The 27380-nt window shown below is 56.3% G+C and overlaps 1 protein-coding gene and 1 long non-coding RNA gene across 2 annotated transcripts in view; one reads left to right on the forward strand and one right to left on the reverse strand.

The window, feature by feature from the left end:
• Positions 1-17: 17 nt before the first annotated feature.
• Positions 18-27380, forward strand: part of Sh3pxd2a (SH3 and PX domains 2A) — a gene marked incomplete at its 5' end in the record, with an annotated part of 196155 nt that continues 168792 nt past the window's right edge. The window contains 1 exon segment of the mRNA XM_005403799.2: positions 18-239. Within this exon segment, the coding sequence (XP_005403856.1) occupies positions 168-239 (72 nt within the window).
• Positions 1146-2717, reverse strand: LOC102003450. The gene is made up of 2 exons (XR_263914.2): positions 1934-2717; positions 1146-1567 (listed from the first exon to the last, which is right to left on the reverse strand). It is a non-coding gene; the product is annotated as an uncharacterized LOC102003450 (long non-coding RNA).

Here is a 27380-nt window from a genome sequence, read left to right on the forward strand (position 1 = left end):
GGCCCTTCGGGACGTCGCGGGGCCCCACGCGCGGGTGGGTGCGGCAGCCAGGGCCGGTGACCGGCCGGTTGGGGGCCGTGGGGAGCCCGGCAGCGGGAGAAGGAGCCGGAGCCCGGCCGGGATGACAGGCTGACTCCTCCGGGGGGCGCCACTCGCTTCGCGGGAAGATGCTCGCCTACTGCGTGCAGGAGGCCACCGTGGTGGACGTGGAGAAGCGCAGGAACCCCTCCAAGCACTATGTGAGTACCGCCCCTTCGCGGGGGGGGGCCGGCCGCGGACCCTCCTGCCGCTGTGAGGTCCCGGGCTGCCGGTCCGGCTGTGCGGTCGCTCTGCAGGGCTGTGGTGCGCCCTGCCTCCTCTCCCCTCTGCCCCGTTTCTTTTTTTGGCATGGGAACCGGCAAGTGGTTGCCCTTGTCGGTTACAACGGTGAAGTCATCTGTCCGCTGGCCTCCATGGGGGCGGGTTCCGTGTGCCCCTCGCCGGTCGATCGGCCGGGGAAGAGCATCTCCCGGTGCTCCCGGGGCGCGGGGGGCTCGCTTTGCCCACCTCCCGGTGTCCCCAGGGCTCGCTCCAGGGGACTCGGCGCGCCCCGGCTCGCGTTTGCCGGCTGAGGCCGGGCCGTAGGAGCGCCGCGCCCCCTGCCCCCTCCACTCGAAGCGCCGAGCTTTGATTTCCTCCTTAAAGCCATTGTGTCCCGCCGTGTGAGGAGAATGGTGGCTTTTCCTTTTATCCCTCCTCTGGACGTGACCCTTAGCCGGGGTCATTTCCTCTGAAGTGATGCTCCATTTCCAGACCCGAGGAGGCGAAGGTTGCCTGTGGTCTCCGCCGACTGCCCCTCCCCCTGCCTCCCCCAAACTTCTGGAGAGGCAGCGAGGGTTGACACGCGGCCAGGCTCCAAGGTCCGTGTGACAGCCCCGCTTTCATCTCAGCCGGGCCTGTCTTCCCATCCTTCACACGTTAGGAAGTAAACGCGAGGACCCGGGTGTCCGCTGAGCTCTCTGAGCCGCCTAGACAGAAGAGACCCCATCCAGTCTCCGAAGCACAGGGGACAGCGGACAGCAGGGCTGCATCTGATTTGCAAATCAGGCATTTAAAGGAGCATTTAGCATGCTCAAAGCATTAATTTTAACAATTAAAACAGGCTGTTGGTTGCTGCCCTAGACTGCGCTTTGGTCTCTGAAGTGCCTTTTATTTCGCTGTTGGAGAGGACTGGGGCTTGTGGTAACGTCGGCCTCGGGCTCCTGTTCCTGGGTCTCCAGCAGAGAGGTGCTCTTTACAGTGAGTGGGGCTGGGCTCAGGCTGGGGAGAGGGGGAAAGTGACCAGGCAGGGGATTCATCCGTTTCTGGCATCTGGCTTGGCAAGCATCTTCCACCGCCATCGCCAGAGCACTCCTTTCAGAGGGCTTGGGGCAGTGGGTCGCCCTACTCCAAGCCAGCCTGCTTCCCCGCCTCTTCTCCAGGGCTGCAGGCTGGGCTAGGGTCCTTGTCTCTCGTCCTCATTGAGGTTGGCACTGCTTTCAACAGATGCCATTCTCTGCTCTGGGACCCAGGCAGTGCCTTTCCAGTTCTGGATTTTAGAGAAAACATCAAATTTTGCCTTTGATCAACGATGCCCAAGATTACAAATGCAAGACACATCGGCCACAAAGCAGGTTGTCGCTAACGGGGTCCGGGGCCTCCTGTGGGCAGCATGGGAAGGCGGTTACATGTTGGGGGCTCGGAAACTCTGGGACTTGTTTAAAGCCCAGGTCGGCCACTAACGAGTTGAGCAAGGTCTTTAAACCTCCACGAGCCTCAGTTTCCTCATCTTAAAAATGAGTCTTATAATAGTGTGTACTTCCTAGGGTAGTGGGGAACATTAAATAAGATCACCCATGAGAGCGCTTGGCCCAGATCCTGGCACATAGCAAGTACCCATTAAATGGTAACTTACTGTTGGTGAGATTCTGACGAAGAAAGCATTTTTGAAAAGCAGCTATTAATGGTCTGGCAAAAAGAAAGACCCCGAGTTTTAAGACTGATAATAATGTGTATGCTATGTGGAAAATACAAAAGGAGTCCTGTCTAGTTCCCTGGAAATGGTCATTTCCTCCCCTTTTTACAGACAAAGTGTTTCCTGGGACAGCTCTGCTTCCCCTCTGAGAATCGATGACATGATGTTTGGGGCAGGGAGTGATGTCACTGAGCAGATGCTACCACACAGAGTCCTCACTGAGGTTCTGGAACACGACGAGAAAAGAGAGTGTTGTATGTGGTGGGATTGTGGGGCTGGCGGGGACTCGGCTGGCTCAACCCTTTCCTTTCTAGACCAGGAGACTAAGAACCAGATGGGTGACTTGCAGTGCAGCTTGTCACAGACGGCTCTAACTAGCCTTTTGCGTGTGGTGTGGTTTTCTCATGAAAGGTACCCAAAGGCCAGTTGGGGCTGGCTAGGAAGACACACAGCTAGTGATGGAGAGATTGTGACTCTTTGGGGCCATTCATGCCAACACAGGCATGTCCAGTGAGGGTCCCCTCCCCTGGGTCCTGGTGCAGTGCACACCACACTCGGGAAGGTCAAGCGTTTGGAGTAAGGCACTGTGGTGTGGTGAGCTGGCAGGACCGGCTGCACCCAAGTCACGGATGTTTGGAGCCCACTACACTGGAGAAGCCTGCCTCCCTCCAGCCTCCCCTCCACTGCTGCGAACGCTGAGGCTGTGGTTTGGTAAATTGCAGAGCAGGGATGTTTTATGGGATGTGCATGTTAGCCAGAGCGCGCTGATGAGAGAGGCCTGGGGCCCAAGCAGAGGAGCGGCACTGGCTGCAGAGCACTGGGAACAGATGCAGGGGTTCTCTCAGGACATCCTGCCAAAGCCTTGCTCGTCCCCACGGGGAGCCAGAACTGCCAGGATGCCAGGGGTCCTGTGCTCAGGGCCTGTTTGTCAAAGGCACACAAGTCGCCTCCATCGCTGACATGGTGCTGCCAGCCCTTGGCTTCCTTTCTCTCTGCCAGTCCCTGCCTGGGGTGGGGCTGGGACGGTCCAGCAGCTGCTGCCTTGGTCAGGCTCTCTGGCACGGAGCTGGCCTCCTCTCCTGGCTAGCATGAGCTGTCCCTAGGGACCTCAGGTAAGCCAGCTCTGATCTCAGACCAGTTGTCTTTAAGGCAGTCCTTCTAATCCCGTATGCAAACAGCAGATTCTTCCCTTTGGAAGTTTTCTGCTGTGGGTGCAAGTTCAGGTCCACGTAATTCTTTGTGCTCATGGGTGTAGGTATGCAGCAAGCCATATGGTGCTGGAGAGAAGCACATTTATCTAAAACAAACAAGACGTTATGTCTATTTGGATTTAGCAGGTGTCATGCTTTTACAGTCGTTTCCTTTCCTGTATTTTTTTTTTCCAGAAAATACCAGTCATGAATGTTCTGATCCTCCACGGGACTCTTTAGGAAGTGCAAGTAATAGCCATGGTGTCTAACACCTAACACACACGTTCTCATGGGATCCCTGTAGTTCATCAGATGTACCCTAGAGTGGGGGAGATTTTTGAGTCCTTTTCACAGATACGTTAATGGGTGCTTGGAGGGGCTAACCAAATTTCTTGGCACCAGTGAGCACAGGGAGATCTGGGTAAATGCAGGTCAGTTTGCCTGCGAAGGGGGATAGACCCCTACAACAAGGCCCTTCTCCCCAGTTGGCGTCAGGGTGGGAGGCCAGGCTCAGGCCTGTGTGACAGCAGGACGCCCACCCTCTGCCGCCCAGGTGAGTGACAGGCGGGGTGGGTCCTCGGGGAGCAGGAGGAGCAGAGTGAGTCCAGGATGCTGTCTGTTCCAGTGACATGTGGGGTGACGAACGAAGGGTGGGCCCCGTGGATAATGCATTCTCCCTGTGTTTAGATCATCACAGATCTTGGTCTTGGTCCTGGGAGCTACATTTTTAGGAACTGGCCCCAAATTTATTCCTTTCTCTGCTCTTTATTTTTGCTTCCTAAGCCCTTAGACTGTCACGGGACTGAGGGTGTGCAGCTGCAGCCTGGGGAGGGTTTTCCTCGGGGCCCTTGCGCTAGGGAAGGAGTGGTATTGGGCAGGTCAGGGTTTGAGTCCTGCCTCCGGCACTTGCTAACTGCGCGGCCTTGGGCCCGTCACCCTGGGGTTCGGTTTCCTCACCTGTACCCTCACAGGGCTTTTAGGAAGTTGGTCTAAGATAATTTGGGGGAAAGCTTCTACCTCGCCCCCGGCCCCCATCGTGGGCACTGACAGTGTGCTGGTTTCCATTTGGAGTTCCCCCGCACCACAACCCTGGGACCTGAGGAGTGAACCTGAGAGCGAAGCAGCTGTTCACAGTCCGATGGGAAATTGGGCTACTTGCCTTGTGGAAAACACCCAGCACACGAGGAGCAGATAAACATGGAGCAGCTGTTCAGACCTGGAGGGCTGAGCTTTGGGACCTCTGATGGCTTCCTGATGCGCGGAGAGGAAGAAGGCAGGAAGGTGGGCTGGGTGGGAGGCGAGGGTGTGCCAGGTAAGGGCGAGGCCAGCGCTGTGGTCAGTTAGCACGCCTGCCTGCCCCTCCCCACCTCACACAGGCACTTGGAGGGGAACTGTTTCTTCCTTGGGGAGGGAAGTGATGTAGGGCTGATTCACAGACTGACGGGGCTCCTTGCTCATGGAACAACCAACCACATCCTCCCAGACGGTTGGAGCAGGGAGCGCGGCCAGCCATTTATCGTGGGGTTGTTCAGAGCTGTGTGAGGGTTTTGGGGGGCAGATGAGGGTTGGAATCGCTGTGTGTGGTGGCAGGCAGAGGGGAAGGAAAGGAAAAATAAACCTACTTGATGTCAGAGGAGCCTGGGTCTAGCTCCAAAAATATAAGCACCAGCTGCTCATTTTCCAAAGACACACTCGGGGGCCAGCTGAGTTAACAGGCGCGGAGGGCTGTGCCCTGGGGGTGCACTGGGGGTGCTTCCCACTTGGGTTGGTACGGCAGCTCCCTGGAGATTGCCTTCTAATTTCCTCTCTCTGAGTCACTATTGGCTAGAAAAGGTCTAACGGACAGCTCTGTTCCCTTTTAAATCCTAATTAAATAAAATAAAACAAACAATAGAGTTCTACACACGGTAGTTACAGTTACTCCTGTTGAGTTCTAAGAACACGGGGTTGGGAGAAGAAGGACAAGGGGTGTGTGTGGGAAATGAGGTGGAGAGCCTGGCTTTGGAAGTAGGTTCTGAGCAGGGGCCAGAGGTGTTCTCTGCCATGGCAGTTGCCAAAAATAACGGATGCTCCCATAGTGCGGTCCGTGCTCCGGCAGGCGGGGTCCCGGAGAGGACAGTCGCTTCCTGCCTGGCTGGCTTCTGCTGCTCCTTGGGGCATCCGTGGTAGGCAGGTGGGTGCGTGGGAGGTGAGGGACCGGGGCCTGAGGGTGGGCCGTGGGAAGGCCCCTTCCTGCCCCAGGTGACCTCTAAGCACGTTGCCACATCAGCAGTGGGGTCCGAGCCCTTGCTGTGTGCACGGAGTCCTGCCAGCACATCAGTGCACGGGGCAAGGGGAAGAACTCGCACGGTGCCTGCTGCGTGCTGGGCCTCGAAGGAGGTGCCTGTCGAGGGCATTGCATTTGAGCTTTGAACACCCACCTGAGGTGGGGAGGGCATTTGGAGCCCATTTTACATACGCGGAGATGGAAGCTTAGCAGATTCATGGGACTTCCAGGGACTCCAGTTCCCAGGCAGAGTTGAGAGTCTCACCCTGGCCTCTGACATTCAAGCTTCGAGCTGCCACTTTCTTTCACTTCAGAGCTAGGTCAGGCAGAACGAAGCAGTGAGTCTGGAGGAGGTGAGGGGGTACCTCTAGGGCTGGGGACACTGCTTTGTCAGGAGCACAAGCTCTGGTGTCCTCAGAGTCCTGCTTTGGTCAGGCTCCCTGGCCATGTACTGCCACCTGCCCCAGGGGAGTTAGTTACTTAGGACTCTCAGCCACAGTTTCCTCATCTGTAAAAAGCGAAAACTTGGGGAGGGGGTCCAGGACCTGGCTCATAGGGTTATGGTGCAGACACTCGAGCTCCTCCGTGTGAGTGCTCAGACCAGAGCCTGGCCCCTCCTGAGTGCAAGTGTTCACCGCAGTAATTCCTGAGTCCCAGCGCTGCTCAGAGCAGGGAGAGTGCTCTGTGGGCTGCAGTTTCCAGGGAAAGGTGGCTGGCTGGCCTATGGGCTTCCCTATGGCTTCCCTATGGGCCTGGAGGAGGAGTGGTTAGGACTGGCTGGGGAAGAGGGGGACTGAGGTGAGAAAACCAGAAGAGGGCATGAAGGGAGAAGCAAAGTGCGGGAGGTGGGACGTGCCAGGGAAACCCAGGCAGAACCTAGGGTGAAGGTGGGGAGGGCGAGGCTTCAGAACGCAGCCAGGGGAATTTGTTTGGCTTTTTTTTTTTTCCGGTACCAGGAACCGAACTCACGACCTTGCGCTTGCCAGGCAGGCGCTTTGCCGCTGAGCTAAATCCCCAGCCCAGCCAGGGGAATTTGGAGTTTGCTGAGTGGCGGCCTGGAGCCTTCCTCTCCTCCGTGGTGGGGGTGGGGAGGGCGCAGCGTGTCAGTACAGGATCCTTCTGCGGCTCCGGAACTGGCTCCAGGTGGCCCTGGCCTGGGTGGCTGGGACAGGGCTAGTTAAGGACTGGAGCCTTTTTTCTGGTCCTGCTCTGGGGACTCCTGAGTTAGCCAGCCCCAGCCCCTCCTCTGTGGCTCCTTCTCCTAGGGCTCAGGCTGCCCATGAAAGCTGTTTGCACCTGGGCTCCTTGGAGGTGGGGTGCTGCGGAGCAGGGGGAGCAGCGGGAAGGAGGTGTTGGTGGCTTTGGGGGCTCCACAGCGGAGGCCATGACTGGCTGCTGAGACAGAGCAGTTTCTACCCACAGCGCCTGGCGGCGTGAGAAAGGCACTGCCCGTCCTCACAGGGCAGGGGGCTTGGTGGGAGGGCTCTGAGGTCTCAGCCTCATCTGAAACATCCACGCTAATGTGGCCCTTAACTCCAGGATCTCCGAACTCATGTTGGTTTCCACTCCAACACCACGAACGGGCTTGTCATTCCTTTATTAACTCCCACCACTGGTAGATACTCTAGCAAACCTGATTCTGTAAGGACAGTATCATTGCAAAGATAACAGCTGACACCTCAGAGGCTCTCTACGTGCTAAGAGTTCCCCATGGGCATTCCCAACTGCCCCACAAAGGGGAAGCTCCTGCCCGCATCCACGTGGGACAGGTGAGGACGTGCTGGCGTAGAGCCCCTGGATGAGTCCTCAGCCACATGTGCAGAACCAAGGCAGGCCAACAGCTCCACCCACAGCTGGCGCTACCCCCAGAGGCCCCATGACAGGGGAAACTGGGCCGCGGGGAGGTTCAGCCCGAGGCCTGGCCGGTTGGCTTCTCAAGCTACATGAGATCTTCCACATGGCCCCTTTCCCCTTCTAGAACTCCAGTTGCCTATCTAGAAGAGGGGTGACTGCTTCCTTCAGGGCCTGCACTCAGCTGCAGAAAGTAAACATGTGAGGGCCCCCGATTCCCCAAACTTTTGTGAAGCCCCTGGGGTGGGGGATGCTTTCGAGCTCGTCTGTACCTTGGGAATTTCTCAAAATAGCTCACCCGCCCTGCTGGAATGTGCTCCTGGGTCAGCCCCAGGGAGCAGCAGGGCCACAGGTTCTTCACCACCACTAGGCCCTCAGCGAAGGCGTCTTCCAGTATAGCACCCCTGGGAGGACACTCCTCTCCATTCTGGGGACTAGGGAGAGATGGTCCGTCTCTCCATACCCGGGTGGAGGAAGCGACCCTGAAGAGGCTGGGTCAGCAAAGAGGAAACAGCTATCCGCTCTGTCCCCTGGCTTAGGCCTCTCAGCCCTTGGCTGTCATTTCCCTGTGGCTGGCGAGAAAGCACCCTCCTGAGGCGAGGGTGGAGGCCCTGTGGGAGGGGCTGAAGCTTTCCTCTGTGTGTGTCAGTGCAACATAAAGGATGCCATGGGGGCCGCGGGTGTGTGGAGCCCTGTCCTCCGTCTCTGGTGCGTGAACTTAAACCTGGTGGAAATGGATCACTCTTATCAGATCTGACCGTATCACACCAGGGAGCGGGGGAGGGGGTGCTGTCCAAGGCTGACAGTGCCCTTCCAGCTACACCGGCCGGAGAGGGCTGCAGCGGCTGCAGGCCAGGGTGCACATGTACCGCCACGGCACAGCGGCTGTGAGAGGGCCCTTGCGTTTTCCTTTCCCACTTGGTAATGGTTCGAGGAGACCTTGACCTGCATGATGTCAGCACCGTTGACACAGTTCCCTCAGATTGGGTGCCAGGCACTGAGTTATAATGTCTGGCCCCAGTGTAGCCTGAGAGTTGCATTTTAAATCCCTGTTGACTCTGAGGCCGGGTCCGGAAATCCAGATTGTGCTGTCAGAGGAGCGTTGCCCCTCCCCGAAGCCCGTGTCCAGCAGCCTCCTCTCGCCGTCCCTCAGGGTCACCAGGGCTTCTGCTGCCCATCGTGCTGCCCTCCTGGGCAGTGGCGTTCCTGGTTCTCGCCGCTCGCGCCCGCTCAGGTCTCTGGGTGCACAGAGGCTGCCCCATCACGGGAGGTGGCTGCTCTGTGAACTTGCAGGGGAGGCCCGATCTGACCCGGCTTCGTTCTGTTTCCTGATGGCCCAGGCCCAGAGAGCTATTTTAAGGGACTTGCCTGTGTGGGAGAATTGCTCTGTGTGACAGCGGCCGGGGAGGCCTGGCTCCCTGGCACGGCACTGCCCGTGAGGCCCCAAGAGGGAGACCCGAATTCTGCGTGCTGGGCCGGGACTGATGAATTGAACCCTCGGTGCAGTGCCCGGCGCCCGGGAGGGATGGAAGCGAAGCACCTGCTGATGAGGGTGGTGTTGGTGGAGGTGTACGCCCGCAGATCTCTGCCAGCCTGGGCCCCATTTGGTTGGCAAACTGATCCTTCTCCCGCGGAGCCCTGGTCCATCACAGAACGCTCTGGTTTCCAGCTGGGATTAATTACTCACTTTAGTCATCACTCATTGGCAACCTGAGAAAAGCAGCCTCATTTTTCCCATGGTGTCTGCGTGTAACAGCTCCCGGCCTGGGGAGCGGGAGGCTGAGTCAGGGGATGTGAAGAGCGGAGCCACTTCTTGGTGCAGCCACTGCCCGCTGTCCTCGCCCACTGCCTCCGGTCGGCGCCCGGGTTGTATAGATGAGGAAACGGAGGCTCAGAGATGCGGGGCTTGGTGGCCCCGGCACCGGCAGTGCGTGGCCGGAGCCGGGGTTTGGAGTTAGATCTCCGTGGCCGCAGAGCCTGTGATGCTTCCACTGTGCCTCCCCGATGTGACCCGCTGCCCAACGAGCTCAGGTAGTTCTGTGGGATCCCGCACCGTCCTGCTGCCCACGCCGGAGCACACAGTGTCCCAGCCAGCTGCACGTGCCTGGGGGCTCTTCACCTGGCTGTGACTCTGGGGGGCAAACACTGAGAGAGCTGCTCTGGGTTCTCAAGAAAGGGAGCGAAGGGGGCATAGATTTCCTGACAGCCTGAGAGGCTGGAGGCGGGGCCCGTTACCTGCGTCTTCAGTGGGACGTCCAGGCGCTGGGTAAACCTGGGGGCCCCTGCACATCGTCACCTCCTCCGACTCCCTCCGTTGACACAGGACCTGGCTGTAGCTGATGGCCGGGATAAAGTAGCCGGCTATGGAGGATGGATCTGTGGCAAAGGCTGCTCTCCATCTTGAGATAAAATTCAGATAAAAATTCAGATAAATTTCCCTGCCCTTGCGGAGTTTATGCTTTGGTGGGGGAAGGGTCACAGTGTACAGATAAACAAAACAAGTAAAATGGATCATGGGCTAGATGGGGGGTAAATACTGCTCTGGGACAGCCCCACTATGGGGTAACTTTTGAATGAGACTTGAGGGAGGTAAGAAGGTGAGCCCTGTGGACACTGAGGAAAACCAGTTGAAGAGAAAGGAACGGCAGGTGCTAAGGCCCTGAGGTAGGACCCTGCCTGGCTTTTCTGGGGACGAGCGAGGAGCCCGGTATTCAAGTGGAGGAGCGGGGGTACCACGGTCAGTGGTTGGGACAGACAGAGAGACGGGGTCAGACAGAGCCTGGGCAGCACACTGGGCCTGGCTGTGGGGCCTCCTGATGGTTTGCGGAAGACTGAAACTGCAGGAGAAGGTACCCTGACCTGCTAGGAGAGACCGGTCCCTGTGGGGAACGTAGTCCATCAGCAGTGACAGGAATGGGAACTCCAGGGCCCCGAAGCCGTGTGCATGCTGGGAGGTTTAGCAAGGGAGCATGGGTCTCGTACCTACTGTGTGCAGGGCACCATGCTTAAAGCCACTCTCCAGCCGGGAGCCGCAGGGTTGTGAGCTCCGGTGTGTGCGGTCACCCGCCCTCGCCAGAGGCCCTGGGTCCAGGGATGTCGTTGATCAGCATGATAAATGCACAAAAGAAGGCTTCATTTGATCAAAACCCTCCCCCACACCCCACTCGTATTTTTACCATAGCTTCCAACTCACAGTTGTGAAAGTTAGTTGTTTGAAACTCAAAACACATGTTCCTGTCCGTAAACTATTGTAAATGGTGCTGTGAGTCTCAGGGCAGCCCACCAAAGCCTTTCTCTTGCTCGGAGGAGACAGAATTATATCCTGAGAACCACACGTTTCGAGTTCACCTATCGGGTGGCCTAACCTGGGAACCTCCGTGCTCTGTGTGATAATGCAGGGAAAGTGTCTTCCAGCATCCACAGTTAGAAGGAACCTCCGCGGCTCAGTAATAACAGCAGCGGCGGCGCTCATGGTCCACGGCCACCTTCTAGCACCTGTGCACTTACTTCGGCTTTGCAACAGCCTTGGGGAGAAAAGCCCTGGAGTGGCCCTTGCTTTGCCAACCAGAGAGCAGGGGGATGGGATTGATTTACCGATTGGTGATTATGAACTAGGAAGAGGCAGAGCTGGGGCAAAGAGACACAGGGGGCCGGGGTGGGGGTGGGCCCAAAGTCCCCTGGGAAAAGTCTTGCTCCCTGGCCTTTCAGGGAATCTAGCCAGCCTGCCTTGCCGCAGCCCGGTGGCCCGTCTGCAGACCTTACAGGGTGTGATAAAAAAAAAACCACAGTGAATGTATAAATTTTCAAAGTCTATTGCGTTAAAAGACACATTGCCATTGATCTGCCTCACCTCTGCCCTCATCCTTGCTACGTTGTGAGGAAGCTCTAGAGGCCCTCTTCGGGTCTTCAGTTATGCTGTGGTGGCTGCTGAGATGCCACAAATCAATCCGAAGCATTTACCGTTCGTGGTCATTTTGACTTTGGGGAAGAGCCAGGAGTCCCACGGTGCCCGAGCTGGTGAGTGAGGTAGTGGAGGACGCCCTGTAGCGCTTTCACAGGCCTGCCTGTCCGTTGAACAGCTCTTGGCTGCAGCATTCACTGTGTTTTTGATCATGACTCCAACGAAAGCTTCCAGATCCGCTTCAGAAAGTGGCGAGAATGTTGTTGGGGTAAGTGTGTTCAAAGCGCAGGAGTATTGGGAGGATGATTAATGGCAACGTGTCTTTTACTGTGAGAAGTTTTTTCATTGAAACGCACTATTGTTTGATCAGCCTCTCTGCCTGTGGAACAACGGCATTAGCAAGTGTCAGAGGGAGGGAGCAAAAGCCACAGGAGGGAAGCCCGAGCAGCCCCTTTCTTCCCCAAACAGGAAAACCCATTTGTTCCGGGACCCCGACACTCTGCGGGCTGCGTTTGCTCATCCAGGTTGTCTTCCTGGGCCATTTACAAGTCTCACACGTGAGGCTGGGAGGGGCTGCCAGGGGACAGGCTGTTGGTGGAAGCCGCGTTAGGGTGTCTGGCAAGATGTCTTTGACACCTCCCCAGTCAGCTCTCCCGGCAGGTGGCCGGGGCCTGCTTTAGCTGGAAGCAGGCGGCCCCCCACCCTCAGTTTATTGTTAGAGCAGGGTGGGTCCTGACCAGCCTTTCCCCTCTTCCCTGGCCCCAAAATAAACACCAGCTGTTGGCTCCACCACCTGGGGCTGCCAGTCTCTCAACAGCCCCAGGGTCTTGCTTGGCCTTGCCCCTTCCAGATCCGATGGCAGGCATCGGGGCCCTTTGCCCCACAGCGCCTGGATTTGCTGGTGTGCCCTGGCTTGCCCTCTCCGAGGTCTGATATCCACCCACCGGCACCGTCGCCTCCTGTGCTGGCTGAGGCAGGCGTGCATGGTGCTGGAAAAGTCCGACTCCACAGTCCCATGCTGGTTTGGCTCCTGGCTGTGCCCCAGACTTAGCTGGTGAGCTTGGGCAGGGAGCTTAATTAACTCCGAGCCTCAGCCTCATTCTGCGTAAAAGCAGCTGACGGTGTCGCTGCTGCAGGGTGCCACGAGAATTAAGACGTGCATGGTGAAGTACCTCCTGGCGGGTGGGGATTAGATGGGCGGATGTGTGTAAAACACTCAGCCCTCACTGGCCCAGAGGAGGAGCTCCGTGAGGGTGCTGCCCCTGCGGATCAGGCAGGACAGCACCCCACAGCGTCACTGCCTTGTGCACAGCCAGGCTGACAGTTCCTGTTCTCCTGGCCTGACTTTGGAGCTGGGCGTGCAGCATATTTGCTTGGCTCTGTTTCCGCCCTGCGGTCAGAACTTCCACTTGGGTGAGGGCGCCAGGGAACTGCTTCTGAGGCTGGGTAGAGCGGGGGGAGCGGGGGGAGGGTTGGGATTCCTCTTCCCTCGGGCAGTGGCTCCACTGATAGAGCGTGAGAAATGGAAAGAAGATGGTGTGTGTGTAGCGAGGACTGCCGAAGCTGCTCAGGCCGCCCCCTGTGTGGTGTTGCACCCTGCCAGGGTGTTCCACCGAGACTCCGTGGCTTGCTCAGGGGCCAGCCGCTGGGAGGCGGCTCACTGTGACATCTGCCTGGCTCCATGCTGTGGGAAGCTCTCGCTCTCTTTGGCTTTCTCTTGCTTTTACTCCCCTTTTTGGAAAGGTTTTGCTGGGAACCTCCATCAGAGCATCCAAATGGAAAGGCTGTCATTCCCAAAAAAGAAACAAAGCCGGGCATTGTGGTGCACATCTGTAATCCCAGCCCTCTGGGAGGCTGAGGCAGGAGGATAGCAAATTTGAGCCCAGCTCGGGCAACTTTGTGAGACTGTCTCAAAGTGAAGAATTAAAAGGATGAGTTGGGATCGTAGCTCCGTGTGAAGGCCCTGGGTTCAATCCCCAGTACTATGAAAGGGAAAGGAAGAGGAAGGGTGGAGAGGAGGAAGGGGTGGAAAGGGAGGAAGGAGAAAAATAGCCCTCGCTGGGTAGGGCCGCTGCTGTGGACACAGTCTTCTGACAATGAGACCCGCGTGCAGGGCTGAACACTTACATTCTCCCTCGCGCCTGTCCTCTCAGACAGGGGGGCGGCTGTGCTGCCTGGCCTCCCTGGACTTCGTCGCTTCTTGTCCAAGGAGAGAAGGCAGTGGCAGTTGCATTCCCGGCATTTGGAGGTGCAGCCTTCTCATAGAAAGGTGGGGAGAATGAGGCTGCCCTCTAGAGAGCACTGGTGCCAAGCAGTTCCGAGCAGGGGCTCCGGATCCAGTCTGCCCACGTTCCCCCGTCAGCCCTGGCGTTTCTGACTGTGTGCTCTTGGACAACTCACTTACCCTCTCTGTGCCTGGTTTCCTGCTCTTTAAATGGGGCTGCAACTCTACCTCCCTTGTGACATTGCTCGGGGGAGGAGTCGAGGGAGAGCACAGCACAGTCCGAGGCAGAGACTCAGTACTACCGGGGACCCATACCGCAGGTGGAGTCGCAGCCCAGCGGCGCGGAGCCTGCGGGGCCTGTGGTGTGTATTTGGATCCCTCGAGTGGGCCGCAGGGAGCCCGGGGTACGTTCTGGGGGGAGGGCAGACCAAGATTCAGACCGGAAGGTGGGCTCATGCCAACCCCACCTTTTCTTAGCGGCTGGCTGTGGGCCAGTGGCTTCACCCTCTCAGCTCTGACCCAGCCGGTAGAGGACGCTGTGCTGTGCTTTCCTGTGAGAGCAGGGACAGCATGAAGTCACCAGCAGCCTCCCCCTTCCACTGTGGCCATCTAAACAGCTGCAAGGCTTGGGAGGGGCCCAGGAGGGTGGCCTGTGGGCTCCAGCCCTTAGTCACCCACTTGCCTCTTCTCCCTGGGGCAGCCCCTGGCGCGCCCTGCATCCGGGCTGTGGGGGCACAAGCAGGGGTGTCCTCTGCGGGCATGAGATGCCCGTATGCCAGCACTTCCTCTGAGACCACGCTAGAAAATGACACAGGGCTGCTGGCTGCCTCCATGTTAGAAAGGGCTCAGAGAGGGCCGTGACTTTCGGGAGGGTGGTGTACACTGCAGCGGGCCGCTGGTTCTGCCCTGGGTCCCCAAGTCCTCCCGCATCCCGACAGCCCTCCTGCTCAGGCCTGGATCTCTCCTCTCCCACCTCACCCCGCGTGGGGACCGCTGCAGTTCTGTAGCTCTGGGGAAGGCTTGCTGAGCTCGAGCCAGTGACCCTGAGAAAGGTGGGGACGGTGGGTGAGTTGTGACCCTGTGAGAACCGCCTGCAGGCGGAGGCGGGTGGGAGTTGACAGCCTGCAGGCTGTCTTAGGGTCCACTTCGGTGGAACCCAACTAAGGTAGCAAGCTTCTGCTGCTAGCAGTGGTAGAGCTAGGACTCAACACCTCAGCAACCCAGCCCCTGGACCGTGCTTCCTCTCTGGAGGTTTCTGGGCTTCTGGGTAGAGGAGAGGAGCCTTGTTCGATGTGATCCTTTGTTGTTATTGGAGGGCGCTTTCTGAGTGAGTTGAAGTGGGGCGGCTTGCTGCAGTCACTAGCATGGGGGAGGGGCGGGGCCTGACCCAGAGCGGCCCGCCAAGCTCGGGGACCCAGCCCTGCAGAGCCCTAGGGAGCGTGGCCCCAGGGGGAGAACCATCGGGGACCTGAGGGCACTAGAAATCTAGTGTCTTCACCCACCGTGGTCAGGCAGGAGGAGCGGCGGGAAGGAAGCCGGGGAGGTGCTGCTGGCTCTGGCCCGGGGCAAGGGCGTGTGTGAGGAAGATGGCTGTGTTTTTGTCATGGGAGTCCTGTCTGTAAACGGGGCTGGTTGGCCGGGAGGTGGGCATTATGAGCAGTAAAGCCTCCATGGCAACATTTGATACCGCGGAGAAATTGGGTGTCCGTAAGGTGGCAAAAACATCTTTGGGAAAATGAAACAAAGGGTGTGTGTGTGTGTGTGTGTGTGTGTGTGTGTGTGTGTGTGCGCGTGCGCGCGGGTGTGTAGTACATGTGTGAGTTGGGGCACGTGTGTGATGTGTGTGTGCATATGTGTGCATAGTGCGTGTGTAGTTAAAGCTTTTGGGTCCCTGTTGGGCCTCTTCCTGGGGTCACGTTCTGTTTGTTTTGTTCTGTTTTGTTTCTTGCTGGGGATTGAACCCAGTGTCTTCTCACTGACCTACATCCTCAGCCCCTTTTTCAACTTTTTATTTTGAGACGGGGTCTCACCAAGTCACTTAGTTGCCCAAGCTGGGCTCACACTTGCGATCCTCCTGCCTTAGCTTCCCAGAGTGCTGGGATTACACGGGTGTGTGAACATTTCTGGCTTTCTGGGTCATCTTTTATCCTTGAGAGCTTCCTGTAGTCAGGGTAGAGTCAGACTCAGATTTCACGTAAAAGGGTCTCACAGAGCCCCGGGCAGGGATGTGTCACCACCCTTCCTCTTCCTTCTGTCTTGAGCGCCGGGCAGGGTGATTCAGACCTCACCTCCCTCCCCTTTTAGCCGATCAGGAACCTGGAGGTTAGAAAGGTGAGTCAGTGACGCCAGATACCCACAGCTCACAACGGGCAGAGCTGGGGATCTGACCAACCGGCCCTGCCCTGCCCTGCCCTGCCCTTGCCCCGTGGAGGGTGAGCCTGTGAGTTGCCCGTGCTGCTGGCCTGCAGAAAGGGCCTCCCTCTCCACCCAGGGCACTTGCTCCAGAAAAGTGACTTCCCACCAGTTCCGTCAGGAAAGGTGTGACCAAGGGGAGGGCGGAGGGGCGGAGACTGGGCAAGCCGAGCCCTGGGGAAGTCCTGGTTCAGCCCCTGTACTTCCAGGAGAGGACCTGTGGGGAACACCAGTGGGTAAGGAGCCCCAGGGCACATACGAGCCTCCCTTCTGCTTGTTCACCTGGCCCACGTTCCCTGAGTGCCCTGTGACAGGTCCAGGTGTGCGGGGCTGGCGCGCTGCACATCTGTCAGTGCAGCCCCAGGCTGGATTCCTGGAGGGAGGCGTGAGTTCTTGGTGGAACAGGCAACGGAGACCTGGAGGCTCCGCCTGTGAGAGCCCACAGAAGCTGCGACCTCAGATGTGACCGGATGGCCTAGAGCTTTTGGGATTTACACCGGCCCGGAGCTCAGATACCCTCTGCTTCCCAGAGCTGCAGGGAGAGGGCCCCTGCTCCCCAGGCTGCGCAGTAACTCCTTGGAAGCAGCAGTTCCCTGCAGCGTCTCCAAGAACCGCGAAGGACCGCCTCTGCCCTACCTATCTGCCCTGTGTGTCTGCCCTCAGCATCCAGCAAGGCCCGCTCTGGGAAGCACGGGGCTCACTCAGAGAAGCACAGATTTACCTCAGCCGCCTCATCGCCTTCAAGACTGAGGACACTATGAGAAGAGGAACTGATTTGCAGGGACATCTCATTGCCAGCTTTTAAAGTACGCAGTTCCAGACCCCACTGGAGCAGTGTCCAGAATTCTCCAGTCTTTGCCCAAACCTTCAGCCACCTCTGATTCCAGGAAAAGCAGAGCCTTGAAGGCCCCACTAGCATGAGGTCACCTCCCAAGCAGGAGCTGAACTGCCCCTCAGCTGATAAGGTGATAGCTCTCCCAGGGCCTTGCAGGACCAGGCCTGCCTCACCTGATCAAGCAGACTGATCCAGACCAGGATTTGGTGGCAGGCATAGAAGCAGTAGCAGTGGTAAGAAGGAAATGGTGCTGGTGTCCTCACTGTGCTGCCCAGGTGTGGCAGCGGCTGGCTGCGCTGATGCTGTCAGCCACCCCATTTGGGAACGGCTTTATGGGGATAGAATCCCCATCCCCCGTAAAGGTACGGTTCGGTTGTTTTTAGTGTGTGGTGTTTGCAGAATTGTGCAGCCGCCACTGTGGGAGTCAGCTTTAGAATATTTTCATTATGAGCAGACTCCATACCATGAGCTATCACCTCCACCCACTCCTGTTGGTTCCGAGCCCCTGGCTGGCAGGGCCTGCCTAGGTCCAGGCGCGGATGCCCCTGGGCGCGCACCCCCTTACCCAGTGCAGTAAAGGATTTTCCCCAACCCTAGCCGCTTGGAGCCCCAGGGCCAGGTCTTTTGGGAAGTGCTGATGTCACCAGCAGTTCGTTCCCAGTACTTCCTCCGTGGTCAGAGACGCAAGGGAGGGGTGGAGCTGGCACAAAGCCCCACTATCTGCCCCCCAGGGACTCTCCTTCCGGGAGGGGGCGGGGAGACACAGAAAAGCATCTTTATTTGTTCTGAGTGCCGCCGACTCCCAGCCCCTTCCCAAGTGCCGGTGAAAGTTGCTGTAGTCCTGTCGGGCTCTCTTCCCTGGAGACCCAGGGTCATGGGACTTCTCTGTTGGGGGCAGCCCGGGGGAAGCGGCCAAACGCTCCACTCTGGAGTTGGCTGCTCCTCTCTGGCTAGAGCTGGGCCAGTATGAAAGTGGTGTATCCATTCGGAGACAGACAGTTGGCTGCAAGTAGCGAAATCCCAGCCGCACTGTCTTCACGGAAGGGAAACGTGTCAGTCCCTTTCAAGGCAGCTCATAACTAGATAGCAAGGAATTCTGATTCTGAAACACCACCCCTCTCTCCACGAACATTTGGGTAACTTCCAGTTTGGCTTTTTCTCCACACTGCAGTGATGCCCTAGATGTTCGTAGAAACATCTCTGGGAACTTAGGTTACTATTGTTGTAGCATGACTGCTGGACGGCACTGCTGGGTAAGAGTTTGGGACGCATGCAGGCAGGTGTGTTCACAGTTAATCCACTCTCCTTCCTTCACCACCTGCATCTAAATCCATAAAGTGGGAAGGCAGGTCTGTCGTGAGAACCTGCGGATCACTGCTGTCGATGGGAACAGTTCAGGAGTATTGTATTATTTTGGCTTTTCTTCCACTTTATTGCTGGGTAATAGGATAATATAATACTCAAAGGCAAAAGATGCAACACAAAGGACTTCCTGGTCAACCCCCAGATAGGCTGGAATGTGCTGTACTTTTTTTTTTTGGAATGTTCTGTACCCTTGAGTGTCCTAGGTAACAGTTTTGTTCCAGAGCTGTGTGATTCCCTGTTAGAAAGCAAAAGATGAAAAGTCCAGTGCTATCCAGTGATGAGAATATGGGGAGGTGGGAGCCTTTATTTTGCCGGCAGAAGCTTACAGGTTCAGCCACTTCAGGAAAGGCTCTGGCAGCATCTAGCCTGGCAAGTATGCGCATCTTGTGAGCTAGAGCTCTCACTCCCAGGTGTACATCCTACACTCCGTTTCAGAAGCTCCTCCACATACATAAGAGGACATGTGCAAGGATTCTTATTACTACATTTTTGTAAAAGTGAAAAACCAGCCTATTAGAATGAGAGGACTTATGCTGGAGGACCTAAGGGCCTCCAGATTTTATTTCTTGCCCACCCCTCTTATCATCGCAGTCAGCAGAGGCCTCTGCTCATCGTGGGCACTGGAGGACTCGCTGGAAGAGGCTCCACAGCCCCTGGGCAGGACCAGAGGCTGCCGCAATGTGTAAAGGAACGAAGGGCTGACGCACGCCGTGAGGGTGCACTTTGAAACCATGGTGCTAAGGGAAAGAAGCCTTTATAAAGGGCCACGTAGTGTGTGATTTCATTTACATGAGACGTCCAGAGCAGGTAAACCCACGAGACAGAAGGTACAGTAAGGGGCTGGGGATTTAGCTCAGCGGCAAAAGCGCCTGCCTGGCAAGCGCAAGGTCGTGAGTTCGGTTCCTGGTACCGGAGAAAAAACAAAAAAAAAAAAAAAAAAAAAGGTACAGTAGTGTTCAGAGGCTGAGGCAGAGGGCTGGGGGTAGCTACTAACTGGTGGGAGGCTTCTTGCTGCAGTGAGGACAGTGTTCTGGAATGAGACAGTAACTGCTCTAGGAATGTACTAAAAAACACTGTCAATTGTCTACTTTAAAATGGTGAAATGGATGGCGCATGGACTATGCCTCAACTTTTAAAAACACTGATTTTATCTGCAAGTGCCGCATGTCACTGGTCAAAGTCGTACACACCCAGCTTCAAGTTGTTGAGGAAGCACAGTCACACCCTGTACATGGGAAGGATGTGGAGAGCTAGAACGTTAGGTGACAGTCGCTCAGGGCTCTGCCTGCGAGGAGTACGAGTGCCTGGAGACGGGACGGAGACGCAGTGTGGGGTACTCACACGGTGGGACTCTGAGAATCAACAGGAATAAGATTTGCAAGTGTCAGCATGGGAAGATCCCCCCAAGAAGGGTGAAAAAAACCAAGAAGAATATTATTTATTACATCATTCATGTAAACTTTATCTCTGCAAATATCATATACTTTATGTTAATTTAAAATAGTCACACACCAATGGTTATGCCTAACGCCAGGCATTATTCTAGGCGTGGGAATGTACAGTTGCACAAAACAGACAAACATCTCCACCCTCAAAGAGCCTGTCTTCCAGTGAAATGTTTAAAAAATTGAAGTAAAAACAGTAAAATTCCACAATGAAACAGCAAAAATTAAAAATATAAAAAAGGAACGTGAAGATCAGGTGCCCGGGTTCATTGGTACAGAGATCTGCCCCACCTCTGAACTTGAAAGGCAAGAAAGACGAGGTGGCCTGAACAGAGGTGTTTCAAGGGCAGAATTTGGTTCTGCGATGTGAGGTAGCGGAAGTGATCACCAGGTACCGGCCGGCTCCCCAGGGAGTTTCTCGGTGTGGAGGAGGGCTGCTGGCTGGGCTGTGAGTATGGGAGCTTGCGGCAGTGGTTCACTGGGAACTCCTGGCCACCTTTAGGGTCCACAGGGGGTTAGGCTGTCCGTCCTGGACGCTGTTGGGTAGGGCCTGGCCTGCCTGGAAGCTGATGGGAAAGGGCGCTAGGACTCACCCAAGAGGCCACTCTGTATTCAGTAGGCCCAGCCTGGGGCTGGAACCGGAAGTTCGCGTTTTTGTTCAAAGCTCCCAAGCTACTCTGATGGCAAACTGCATGGTGGAGCCGCTGCCCAGGGTTGGCTTTTCTCCTGTCTTGCACATTCGTTCTACCCGTCTCCGTTCTGCATCCCTCTCTCCCCATTACCCCAATTCTAGGTCACACGTCAGCCTGGATGGGCTTCTGGAGGCCACTAACAGCTGCTCGCGTGCGTCTCTCTCCGTCCCTTTCTGCCAGCCGTTCCCACTGTCTGCAGAGCACCCTCCGCTGTCGGAACCCTTCGCAGCACAGCTCAGACGCTCTTGGAAAGGGGCTTCCAGGTTCTTCGAAGGCACACAGGGTTTTCCATGCCTGCCTTAGTCATTTGAAGTTTACTGTTCTCTGAAGTCTGTGTGGGGCTTGCACCGGGCGCAGTGTGCGGAGAGAACAGGCGGGGTCTTGCTCTCGAGCTCCAGGCCACCGCATGCTGGAACAAGGGCATCACTGAGCTCGACACTTGTCAGTGTGTGTGAATCCTGCCTTGAACTGGGGCCATTCCCGCCTAAAAGTGTAGGCCACGGGCTGAGTTTTCCAACCTCGGGGGCAGTCAGTTAAATTCATCCCGTTTTTCAGTTCATTACGTAGTATAGCTATTATGTAATGAACCAGCTATTGCAGAGCATGACCCAGCTTTACTTTTACTTTTCTCTGTCAGGCATCATCCACACTCCAGTTCCCATTCCCCATAGCATTTTCTTCATTTTTGTAACCTTAGCCTCTGTATCCTCAGCAAATAGACTGCGCTGTGCGTGGTTTGTGATGTACACGGGTGGAATTGTGCTGTGGATTTTGTCTGGCAGTTTCTCTTTGTATTCATACTGGGATTGTTACTGTGACTGCACCGTTGTGTGCATCTGCTTACGGTTTCTGAGTGTTGCGTAGCATTCCCCACCCACTGTGTTGTACTTACGCACTCTGCACTCAGTGGACGCGGAGCTTGCCAGCACCGCCGTCTGCCGCAGACCTCGCCGGGGCAAGCAAACGTCCACATGCGCTGCCGCCCAGCCAGGCTCCCCAGAGATTTCTCCCGTAGTGTGGTCACCACGGCGTGGGTGTGCGCAGACTGACTTCATGTTGCTTTTCAGGGTGGCTGAATCTGGACCGTGGGCCTCCATCTCTCCCCGTCCTCACCAGGCTGTTGGTGCTCCTCCTCCATCCATCCTCCCTGGAAGACAGAGTGAATTTTAATCCCTTTGGAGCACTCCTTCCTGGCCAGTCCTCTTCGCCCAGAATGAAAGTTCTTTTTATAATTTCCTACCCAGGTCTCACTAATAGGACCAGAAACCTAAAACCTTCCTCCATTATCTGTAAAAACTCAGCCAGCTTTTCAAAACTAAACCTCCTTTGTTTCCCCACCTTCTCTGAAATAAACCCTTCTTATCTTGCCTTCTCCCCGTGTGCTCAGTGCCTGGGAGCAGTGCCCGCTGGCCGCTTCTGCGGATTGTCCCGGGAAGGGCCCCGGGGAAGGGCATCGCTTCTGCTTCACCTGCCTGGCCCATGGTGGGGGTGGGGCGCAGACCCGCAGGCTGTCACTCCCATCCCCGGAGGCCCCTTGGGGACTCAGCTGTGTTTAAATTAGCCTTGCTTGCAAATGGAAATAAATTGGGCTTATTTGCACAGGATAATTATAGGAAAAAGAATCCTATGCAGTACTGCCCAACTTTCGGGTTGAATCATTCCACTGATGATTAGTTATAAGTGTTCTGTGACATCCTGCGTTGCTGAAGTGGATTATAGCTAAAGTCTTATGTCTTCTAATTTTTTTCCTTGCTTTTACTTTGCCCTGTTCCAGCGAAGTTTAAACCTCGCTTTAGGCCCCGTGTCATGTACATATTCTGTGGTGGTCTGATTTCTCCTGTTACTGTCTGAGCTCTGGGTGAGAGCATTCGGATCTCTTTTCTTCCCAGGGCCTCCTGTGCCATGCCCCCTGCCTCGCTCCCCAGACCTCTGCGTTTAGCAGGTGCTTAGTAAATACTTGCTGGGCGGTTGATACAAGATTACATGTTCATCCATCATCTTCAAAGGTTAGAAGCAGACCATTAGGAAAAACAAACAAAAACCTCTCCTTTAAAAAGTGGCATTACCTCCTGCCCTCACAAATGTGGGCTTTAGTCTCACTGATTGCTCCTGAGGGTAGAGGGTCCTACGGCAGTGGCTCTCTTTAGGGAGGCAGATTGTAGGCTGCACGGGAAGAGTGGATGCCTGCGTGTGTCCCAGGGTGGGTTAGGAGCACAGGCTGCATGGCCGGCTGCTCCCCCCACCCCCGTGTGCAGGGCTGGCCCCTCCCACCGTGTGTGGGACCCTCCAGCTTGCCCTGCAGTAGTCAGCCCCTTGAAAACACAACGTGGAAAAAGCACCGCCTGTGTGTCTTATAGGTGGAGCTAAATATTATGGAAAAGGCCACATATTTCTACCGTGTTAAGAAAATAAGAAGCCAGCAGCATGGAACTTCCCACTCAGAGGGCCAGAGACGTGGGGACTTGGAAAGGAAGAAGAGCTGTTAAGACAGCGTGAGCTGCACCGAGTGGTCGCTCTGTTCAAAGGAGAAATCGATCACGTGGCCCAGGTGTGGCCGCAGCAGCTGCAGCCTCGCCCCTCACCCGGAAAGGACTGATGCGTCCCCGTGCGCGTTGGCTCACCCAGGCAGCTGTCCGTGCGGGACTGGGGCTGGAGTGAGCTTGGCCGGAGAGGGCAGGAAGTGCTGGACAGAAGCATTCTCTGTTCTCCTGAGACCTGCAAAGCAGAGTCAGGGAAGCCACCTCCTTGTCCCTGTCCGAAATGAAGATGGGCATTAGAGGTAGTGTTCTCGCAGGGGCCCTGCCTTTGGGAGCCGGAAGGGCCCTCACCTCTGCATGTGGAAGATCTGAGGGACGAGCCTCTTCTGGATCCTCCCATCTACCTCCCCTTGCCAGGCTGAGCTTGTGAGGGTGGCCTGACTCTCACTGCAAACACCCCGGAATCATCTTGCTTTTAGTAAAATCTTAGCTGGGTTATCTCAGGGTCGCCCCCAGGGAGCTCGGAGCCGCTGGCCTGCCCGCTCTAATGGGCTGGGGGAGGTTGTTGGAGGAGTGGCTGTAAAATCACTTGCCAGACTTGAAACCTGAGACTGTTGTCCGTGAATCACCGGGAGGAACTCCCAGGGGTGCAGAAGGAACTTGCTCCGTGTGCTGACTTGGATACAGCACCCGCTTGTGCTAACTCTGTCTCCCCAGCCGGCCGGCTCTGGCTAGGTGCGCATCAGCTGTTACGCAAGGCACAGAAGCAGAGAACCGTGGCATCTTGTTATGTTACAAACACTTCCCTCTCTGGCTCACAAAAGACGTGCCGCTGCCTCTGCGCCCCGCCAGCCCTTCAAGGGTGATGGTCATGGTTTCCAGCATTGCCTGAGCCACAGTTCTACGCCAGGACCTGTGCAAAGCCCTGCACACCTGCACTTTCTTTAAGCGCCCCCAGCACCCCACCCCGCATAGGGCAGAACTATTACCATGCACTCAGTTGGTCCCATTTCATAGATGAGGACGCAGAGGTCCCACAAGAGTGGGAATGTCTGCCCATGGACACAGAGACTGTGTGTGGCAGAGCGGGAGTTCAGACATGGGCCCCGGGACTTTTCAGTACTTCGTGCTCTCCTGGGGCCTGTGTCCGATGGCCAAGCCCCAGCCCTGCTCTCCAGACCCTCACTGTCTAGCTGTAAAGAGAAAACCTCCCACAGACGCAACGGGAATTCTAGGGAGGGCCTGGCGGGAACTCACAGTACACTGAGCGTGCGCTGTACCAGCCCTTGTACTCCAGACCTCTTTCAATTCTTGCAGCATCCCTATGAGATTTATTTGATAAAGGCGGGACTGAGGCTCAACAGCACACAGCTCAGGGGCGGGGGAGCTGGACTTGGACTCACACGCCTTTCTAACCCCAAAGCACATTCTCCACGCGGAGATGGCTTGGGTTGAGTGGTGGGGAGGGAAGGCCTTGAAGGGTGGGTGAGAGGTGGGAAGGGAGATGGGGAGGAGGGAGCATTCCAGCCTGCGGGGAAGGAAGGGCCGGGGGCCTGGGGACCAGCAGGAACGCCACCAGCCCCTTGCACAAGCGGCCCAGTCTTCAGCAGCCCAGACACATCACCTTGGTGGTACCGCTGATGACATGTAGGAGCTGCTGAGGGCCAAGTTTCCTTGGCTCTGAGAAGGTGCTGTCTCCCTCCGCCCCAGCTCCCTGGGTAACTGATTGGATGAGGTCATGTGCAGTGGGTGTGGCCCTGTCAAGATGACAGATTAGCCCCGGGCCACCCTGGTGTGGAAGGAACTTCGAATTCATCCCTTGACCTCTTCCCTGCTCCGGCCTCCCCCTACCTCCTGCCCTCTCCGAAGATGCCTTCCCAGGGGCCCCACACCGTCCCAGCAGCATCTCAGTTACCTTGTAGCAGCCATGCTCTGCTCCTGCCTGTGTCCGGTACCTTCGGATCTTCTTTCATCCGGCAAGCATTTATGAGGTGCCTGCTGTGTACCAGGCACCATGTCCGGTGCTGCCGACTTCTGGGTGACCCGGCTCAGTTATTCTGCAGAGAGGAGGGAACGCGCAGCGGGGTGGGCTAGCAGGCCTTCACTGAAGTGTCCCGACTTCTGGGTGACCCAGCTCAGTTATTCTGCAGAGAGGAGGGAACGCGCAGCGGGGTGGGCTAGCAGGCCTTCACTGAAGTGTCCCGGAAGTGGACTGCAGCGGGGCACTGGGTCAGGAATTGGCTGGAAAGGAACGGGATGCTCTGCACATTTGTGGGAGGCAGCCCTGCAGACGTGGGAGAAGGGGACGAGTGTTCCAGGCAAGGGAGCAGCCTCCCACCGAGGCCCGAGGGCTGCGGGAGGCGTTGCAGGATCTCCAGAGGCAGCGTCCTGTCACGGCAGCAGTAACCATTTTGGACGCGGTTAAGGTGGACTGCAAGAATATCCTTCTCTTCTGAGCCCAGGCTGGCTTGCACTGCTGGTAGAGCCTGAGCACGGCGCCCTAGGTTGCTGCCAGGCTCTGAGCGTGCTCGGGAATTGCGATTGCCAGGGAGCGAAAGTTGTAGCGCTGAGAGCTAATTCCACTCAAACCCTGGGCTGCTGTGTTTGCCTAGGTCTGCCTTGGTCCCCTGTAGCTCTGAAGCTGTCTGACGGCAGGCAGGAGCTGGGGACACGGTGGGGGTCTGGGGCTGGGTTCTGGGCCCAGACCAGAGAAAAGGGGCAAGCAGGTAGAACCTTCTTTAGGTTTGGAGTTCCACAGACCTGGGCGTGCACCCAGGTTCACACGTGTGTGACCCGAGGCAGCCACAGAACTCTTCTGAGCCCAAGGGTCCGCTCTTGCAAAATGGGGGCGGTGATACCAGTAGGGTGCCCTTGTGCTCACGGAGCCCCGTGAGCCCGGCAAACATGCGCACCTTTATGAGCTGGATTGCATTCCAAAGGGGGTCAGTTTGGGATTTGTTTATTTTACAAGAGGATTTCTCATTTCATAAAAATCTTTTTTTTTTTTGGTACAGGGAATCGAACTCAGGACCTTGAACTTGCCAGACAGGCACTGTGCCGCTGAGCTATATCCCCAGCCCCTCATTTCGTAAAAATCTTGCTGGTGATGTTTTTATAGTGGAGTTATTTTATGGTTTGAAAAATAAAATTTGATACATACAGCTGTGTTTTACCCAACTTCACACAGAGCTAAGCTAAGTGAGCTGGGGGACAGACTACTAGCTCGGGACTGTGTCTCTGAGGCAGAGCCTTTGTCAGTGACTGTCAGGTGATTTCTGCTCATGTTTACACATGACACAGGGAGGAAGGAGAGAGAGTGCTTTAGATAATACTCCTGCTGGGCGTGGTGGCGCACGCCTGTTACCCCAGTACTTGGGAGGCTGAGGCAGGAGGATCATTACATGTTTGAGGCCAGCCTGGGCTACAAAAAGAGTTTAAGGCCAGCCTGAACTGCATATCGAGACCTGTCTTAAAAAAAAGTAAAGACTAGATAATACTCCAGCCACCCTGAAGAAGGTTGGAGTGGAATAATCATAAATGTAATGGGTTTTGAATGAACAGTTTGCAAAGGAAATTAAGAAAACAATTCCATTTACATTAGCAACATTAGCAAAACTGAAACCCTTCCCATTAAAGGCTAACTCCCCACACCCTGTCCCCCAGCCCTGGTCACTGCCCTATGTCTTGAGTAGATTCTCAATAAAGAGTTCTAGCCTGGAAAAAAAAAATACATCACAGGTTCTGACCCATGACATCAGTGGCCCCGCGCAGGTAGCAGGAGGCTTGGAAGCAGGTGCCAGAGGTGGGTCACACATGAGTTCTTTGGCAGCCAGCAGCCTGCGTGACTCCTGGCTTCCTGGAGTTGAGGCCTCAGAGTTCGCATTTCTTAGAATGCATTCGCGTTTAGGGTTAGCAAGTTAGGAAAGAAGGAAGCGGGGAGCATCTGCTTCTGCTCTGCCCTGGCAGTCTGTTTGCATCCCTCCGCGCAGTGAAGGTGGGAATCCCCCGCCCACCCACACTTTGGGGGCAGGGCGCAAGGAGGGTAGCCCACTGGTGAAAGTACAGGAAGCGCAGGAGGTGAGCCAGAGAGGCAGAGGGCCTGGGAGGGGCCCTCTCGGGAGAGGGGGTGATCTGCCCCTGTGGTCGCGGGGCAGAGCTCGTGGGTCCAGACAGGAGCCAGCAGGAGGCAGACCCAATGAACATAAGCACGAACGCTTCGGTGGTCACAAGCCCAGAGATTGAATGGACCACCTCCCTCGTGACTTCCTCTTTGATGCTGAACATACATAAACACCAGACAGCAATCAGTGACCCTTCAGGTTCCTTTCTGGTCCAGAGAGCTTGATTCTTTTGTTGTCTGTCAGCCAACGCTGGTCCTGTCCAGTTGTGTTTGAAACTTAGGGGACATGGCCCTTGCTCCTAGTTCCTCTGTCAAGAGCCCCACTTGTGTCTGTGAGGAGAATGATGTCAGGGCCTGGAAGTGGCACAGGGCATGGAGTTGTCCTCTAGTCTCAGGCTTGCGGAGTGTTTGCTTGATAGCTGCAAAGTCTCAGAGCCTGTGGTGACAGAGATGGGCCTGTGACTCCAGATCGCCCTCCCCCCACTTGCTGCAGCCTCTGTGCTGGAAACAGGGTGCCTGGATCAGGACTGAGCTCTGGCGTGCCCACAGCTTCCTCCAAATAAACCGCCCGGCCACAGGAAAGCAAGTGGATGGGACCAGCAAGCCCAC

Source organism: Chinchilla lanigera, unplaced genomic scaffold (genome assembly GCF_000276665.1).
Source record: "Chinchilla lanigera isolate Chin_1 unplaced genomic scaffold, ChiLan1.0 scaffold00084, whole genome shotgun sequence".
Lineage (NCBI taxonomy): Eukaryota > Metazoa > Chordata > Mammalia > Rodentia > Chinchillidae > Chinchilla > Chinchilla lanigera.